The 6,468-nt window shown below is 47.9% G+C and overlaps 1 protein-coding gene across 4 annotated transcripts in view; it reads right to left on the bottom strand.

Annotated features, from left to right (window-relative positions):
* Positions 1–5,310, bottom strand: part of TUFT1 (tuftelin 1) — a gene marked incomplete at its 3' end in the record, with an annotated part of 44,878 nt that extends 39,568 nt beyond the window's left edge. For 2 of the 4 annotated variants that reach the window (XM_082657020.1, XM_082657021.1), the window contains exon 1: positions 5,184–5,310. In XM_082657020.1, the coding sequence (XP_082513146.1) occupies positions 5,184–5,243 (60 nt within the window). In that variant the 5' untranslated portion in view covers positions 5,244–5,310. The remainder of the gene's footprint in view (positions 1–5,183) is intronic. The other 2 variants (XM_082657019.1, XM_082657018.1) reach the window with 1 other exon arrangement.
* Between the last annotated feature and the right edge of the window lie 1,158 nt (positions 5,311–6,468).

The following is a 6,468-nucleotide window of genomic DNA, read 5'->3' on the forward strand; positions in this document are numbered from 1 at the left end:
CAGCCAATCACACTACTGGGCATATGCCCTGAGAAAACCGTCATTCAAAAAGATACATGTACCCCAATGTTCATTGCAGCACTATTTACAATAGCCAGGACATGGAAGCAACCTAAATGTCCATTGACAGATGAACGGATAAAGAAGATGTGGCATATATAGAATGGAATATTACTCAGCCATAAAAAGGAATAAAACTGAGTTATTTGTAATGAGGTGGATGGACCTAGAGTCCATACAGAGTGAAGTAAGTCAGAAAGAGAAAAACAAATACCGCATGCTAACGCACATATATGGAATCTAAAATAACGGTACTGATGAACCTAGTGGCAGGGAAGTAATAAAGATGCAGACATAGAGAACAGACTTAAGGACACAGGGGGAAAGGGGAAGCTGGGATGAAGTGAGAGAATAGCATTGACATATATACACTACCAAATGTTAAATAGATAGCTAGTGGGAAGCCACCGCATAGCACAGGGAGATCAGCTCGGTGCTTTGTGACCAACTAGAGGGGTGGGATAGGGAGGGTGGGAGGGAGACTCAAGAGGGAGGAGATATGGGGATATATGTATATGTATAGCTGATTCACTTTGTTATAAAGCAGAAACTAACACACCATTGTAAAGCAATTATACTCCAATAATGATATAAAAAAAGTTGTGGGGCTTCCCTGGTGGCACAGTGGTTGAGAGTCTGCCTGCCGATGCAGGGGACACGGGTTCACGCGCCGGTCCGGGAAGACCCCACATGCTGCGGAGCGGCTGGGCCCATGAGCCATGGCCGCTGAGCCTGCGCGTCCAGAGTCTGTGGTCCGCAACGGGAGAGGCCACAACAGTGAGAGGCCCACATACCGCAAAAAAAAAAAAATTGTGATATAATTTCTTTGGGAAGATGAGAGAAGGAAAAGGGAGCATGTAAGGAGTGGGAGTATAAACCTTCCTATAATTCCTACAATAGGAAGTCAATGATGTCTAAAACTGATAAATCATAAGCATACTATTTAGAAACATGGCAGTAAACACTAGAAAGAGCTAAAAGAGTTAAAAGTGGTAACTTCCATGGGGCAGGCCTTGGGTAGGGAACTGCTTACAATTTTCTTTTAAAGGCCTTTTGATATTAATAGATCTTTTTAAAATCATACACATGTATTCCTTTGATAAAAAATGATTAAAAAGGAAAAAGAAAGAAAATCAGAGATCATGCCAATCAAAGTCTACTGTTGCTCTTGCCACAGTTTCCATCCTCCTCCACTGATAACAGCACTTGGGTTTGGCTTTGGAGAATCTCCCTCCTTCACTGGGCAATCCGGTGGGCCTGTCAATCAAGGAACCCCAACATGCCCTGGCCAAGGGGGAGAAGGGGCCAGTGACACCCTCTTGGAATCTTGAGCAGAATGGCAAAAAGACCTAAAACAGCTGGAAACACTTCACCCAGAAGCAGAAGCCCTCCATTAGTACCTTCCACTTACCCAGGCCCCAGGACTCCCTTGGTTCGGACTTTTTAAGCTCTCCCTTAAATCCTCTGTGTTGCCCATTTCCGTCTAATAAATTCCTCTGTTGCTTAAGTTAGCTGGAGCCACTCTCTATTGCTTATAATAAGGGAACTTAAATGGGAATGTCTAAAAAAAATGAGTTTGAGGTTTATCTGTGCTTTTATTTGCCAGTGTAACTCACTACAGTGGTTTGCAAACTTTTTTGACCTAAAAAATACATTTTACATCACAATCAAATAAACACACACACACACATATATATAATATGTATACACAGACATAACTGAAACAAAAGTTTTGCCAAAATGTCTACCCTAACACTCTGAGAGTGTTAATTCTATTTCTTTTTTTTAAGACTTTATTGTTTTTAGAGCAGTTTTAGGTTTACAACAAAATTAGCAGAAAGGTACAGAAATTTCTCATATACATCCCCACACACATGCATAGCCATTATCAATATCATTCACCAGAATGGTACTTTTTAACCAAAGATGAACATACATTGATACATTGTAATTACCCAACATCCACAGATCACCTTAGGGTTCACTCTAACGAAGTGAATGGTGCTGCACGTTCTCTGGGTTTGGACAAAGGTATAATGACATATATCCATCGTTATAATATCATACAAAGCATTTTCACTGCCCTAAAAAACTTCTGTATTCTGTATATTCATCTCCCCTCTCCCCCCAGACTCCTGGCATCCATTGATCTCATTACTGTCGCCATAGTTTTACCTTTTCCAGAATGGCATATAGCTGGAATCTCTTTCTTCCTTTTTGAAAAGAGAGTTCAAAGCCTTTATGCCTATAAGACCACTCATGGCCCACCCATGCATGGACTAGACAGGATCTAAAAGGCAAACTCGGGGCTTCCCTGGTGGCGCAGTGGTTGGGAATCTGCCTGCCAATGCAGGGGACACGGGTTCGAGCCCTGGTCCGGGAGGATCCCCCATGCTGCGGAGCAGCTGGGCCCGTGCGCCACAACTGCTGAGCCTGCGCTCTATAGCCCACGCACCTAGAGCCTGTGGTCCAAGATGAGAGAGGCCACCACAATGAGGGGCCTGTGCGTGGCAATGAAGAGTAGCCCCCGCTCATCATAACTAAAAGGAAAGCCCACGCGCAGCAACGAGGACCCAACGCAGCCAAAAATAAAAAATTAAATAAAATTTTTAAAAAAGGCAAACTCTTCTAATACTGCAACTTTTCGTCTAATATTGAGCCCTTCCCACTGGTCCTGCCCAGTAGAGGTACAGGGGGACACCTGTAGGGTATTTATTTATAGGAAGGCCACAAGTTTTGAGCCCCTTGTTACAATGATTCCTGTTGGGTGTGTTGTAAACAGAGGAACCATTTCTTCCGGCTTCCTGCTCTGAGCACATCTATTTCTTTTTTAACACTGGTTCTGACCCACTAAGTTGATCTCAGTGATTATGCGATTATGATCAGCAGTTTGAAAAAAAAAACACTGGCTCCCTGTACCTGCCACATCTACCTCCAACAATAAAAGCAACCCAGAGAATGCATTAGCCATATTTCCATGTCCATGTGCAGTGCACTGAGGCATATGGCCTGGCTGGTGGAGAAATACCAACACAGTCCAAGGGTCCTGACATTCACTAGGACACACCAGACAGTTAAACTGTCTACGCTGCAGACACCAGAAGAAACATCTGTTCGTTTATTTATTCACTCACTCACTTTACACATGCACTGAGCACTCCTTCAATGGTGTGAATATACAAGAGGTTCCTGGAGACTGTCCAGAGCCATAAATTCTATCTGCAGGATGGCTCAGAGGAGAGGAATCCAGGAAAAAGCTTGTCTCCTGACTGATCGATTGTTTACAATCTCCTCCCCTTCCTTAAGAGCTCAGGAATGTCTCTTAACACCAGATCTCAGCAATAGTTATGTCATTCCCACCTTTGAAGTCAAATAACTCTCAAGCCCAGCCTAGAAAGAAAGAATAAAAGGGAATTTCTGTCTCCCCCTCATTCTAGAGGTCTCTGATAAGCTTCAAACTAATCTATGGCTGGAGATTGTCTGAATTCCTTGCTATTTTTCAATCCACTACTTTCCCCCGCCAGACAAGCAGCAAAACATCAAGGGATGGAAGAGAGTGTCAATTCATTCTCAACACTGCCAATGCCTTAGACTTAAGACTTTTCTGGATCTCTTTTCTACAGCAAGCAAAAAGAAGTGCAAACACCCCTCTCCTTTATTTTCCTCATACCCCGTTCCCTGCCTCAACCATCCCAAAACAGTGAGCAAGCTCATGGAGTAGGACTTGGGGCTGACACGATAGAGGATGGATTTTTTCTATCTACTGAAGATGAGGCATGGAGGTACTGGGGTTGGGCAGTAGCAAGACCTGAATTGTAATGTGGTGGAAACTCTCACAGCCTGGGCAGAAACAGAGAGGGGACTGTGAACAGAATTAAGTGATCATGTATACCCTAAACTTGAAATGAGAAACTAGTCAACAAATATTCTTTGAAGAGCCATAATTCAGGTGCACATGGGTTAGCTCTATCTCAAGGGCATGCTGAGAGGAAGAGGGGAAGGGAATCAGAATCGGAGTGGAGTGGGGGAAAGGGAGGCATACAAACGCCCCATCACCTTGTCTCTCATTTCACTCCCCCCCACAATAGCTTAGAAATTGATGAAATAATACACACCCATTCTGGGTTAAGTTCCCCAGCAGACCTAGAAACACTCAGCCACAAGTTACCCTCCTCTGCCTCTGGAGAGGAAGAATCATACAGTCTGCTGGGGTGGGGAGGAGACCAGGTACTGGGAGCCAAGGCAGTGAGGGGAGCTGGGCAGATCGGTTAGCACTGGAGCAGACGGGTGAGCACTCCTCTTTCCCCCACTCTCACTCCGTCCAGAAGCTCTCGCGTAAGTCACTTCCCTCCCCTTCTCAGCCCAGGTTCTGGCATCCCCTCCATCCACTTGCCCCGGGCTTGAAGGCTGGAGACGGAAGCAAAACCAACAACACGTCTCAGGAAGCTATCGGTTGGCCGACGGGGGGAGGGGAGCAGGAGATCCTCCATGGGGGGAAAGAGGAGAAATCCTCTTTCAGCAGAGAGGTGACCCCCAAGCAGACAGCCCTATCCCCACCTAGCGAAAGGTAAGAGTCCCTGGCCAATCTCAACGTACCTGGAGTTCTACCGCCCCCACCCTCCAGTCCAAGCCCTAGGATTTCACTCTCTACCCTTTGTCTTGCTACTGCTCACCCAAAGCCCCATGAAGTTCTTTGAAGGGCCCCTGAGGTCACCAGGACCCACAGAAAAGCCTAATCCCCCTCGTTGGGAACCAAAGTTCAAAAGAGCACAGGGATCCCGTCCCTGGAGCTCATTCTCCTACGACGCAATCTAGCAGCGCACAGGACGCCCGAGCAGCGCGCACCTGGAGATCCGCGCTCAGTTCGGGCAGGAGCCGCAGTGTCCTCCCAAAGGGCAGGGACGCCCCTTGTCCTTGAGCCTCAAAACAGTCTTCATCCCGCAACTCCCCAGGATTCCACCTCCCGCCGAGAAGCGGCAGAAAAAGAGAAGCGCCGCGAGGAGCTGACCGCACCGAGCGCTGCACCAGGTGATGTCAGCGAACTCCTCGCTGGGCACTGGAAGGGCGGAATTAGAAACCGAGAATACCGCGCGAGGGGAGGCGGTGCGGACGCTTTTTCTTACCGCGGTTTGCCCCTCCGGGTGCACATCCACCAGTGTACACCAGCTATGCGTCCCGTTCATCTTCTGCTGGGGTCGCAGCTGGGACCCCAACCCTGGGCCCTGCGGTCCGACTTCTCCCAGACTGGCGCGCGCCGAACCTTTCCTTGTATAGGCACGTCACGGGCGGAGGCACGATAGGACACGCCCCTAGGACGCCGTTCGCCAACAAGCGAGCAAAGGGATGCAGTGGGCGTGGCCTAGACGTTTCAGGGCACGCCCATCTGCGCTCTCTCAGATTTACCTAAAGGTGGGGCTTAGGAGCTGCTTTTCTGCTTAACTGAAGTTTTGCCTAGCGTTATGTATGGTTGTACCTTAAACATTAGTCTTGCCCTCTCCTTTCAACTCCAAGACCAGTATTGGTAAGACAGAATCACCCTGCCTGCCCCTAGAGGATGAGGAGTTCGAAAAAAGCTTCCATACATTCTCCTCTCCTTATACATAGGCCAGCCTGTAGGCTTTGTGGAGCTGAGCAAACATTTCCTCCACTGTACAGGCTCCCAAGACCAGCTCACTCAGACTGGCCTAAGCCAGTCTGGCAGGTGCCCTTCCCTGGCAGGAAGCCCAGGCCAAAGGCAAAGCTAGCTTGGCTCTGGGTGGGGCTTGTTTTGCAGACGCTATTATACCAAAGCTGCCCTAATATGGATGGGAGAGGTGGGACACATTGCCTTAAAAGGAATTTGCATTCTTGAGAAGGGATGAACCTCAACTTCTCCAGTGGCATTTGCTCTCTAAGCCCAGGTTAGCATCTTAAGGGCCTAGAATAGAGGATGGCCAAGCAGGACCTTGGAGCCTCTTCCAGCCCAACTGCTCTCAGCAGGTGGCTTCTCCACTGGGCTATGGTCCACATGGACACAAGACAAGAAGAGGTCTGACCCACTCTTGAGTGGGCAGAACCCCTAAATCTGGCAATAGGCTCTGGTGAACAGCTAGCTCTCTTCAAGGCAACACAAGGGCAGGGATGACAGAAACTTCCCCACCTCTCATGGAGGGACTGGGTCCCATGCCTGGTAAGAATGGATGGGTATCTTTGCGCCTGGGAGGTGCATGCTTGGGCTATCCCTATGCCCCAAAGGAATAAAACCCATTTCTGGTCTGTCTCCTTTAACCCTCAGAGAAGGCATTTACTGGCCTTGCTATTCCCAAAAGTTTCCTCAGGAAAGAATGGAGCTGCTATAAACACTTCTCGGTTCCCTAAGTTCCATCTGATCTGTTGTAAAAGGCCTCTAAAAGTGAGGTGAAGAAAACC

The sequence above is a fragment of the Grampus griseus genome (genome assembly GCF_964374135.1).
Source record: "Grampus griseus genome assembly, chromosome: 1".
Lineage (NCBI taxonomy): Eukaryota > Metazoa > Chordata > Mammalia > Artiodactyla > Delphinidae > Grampus > Grampus griseus.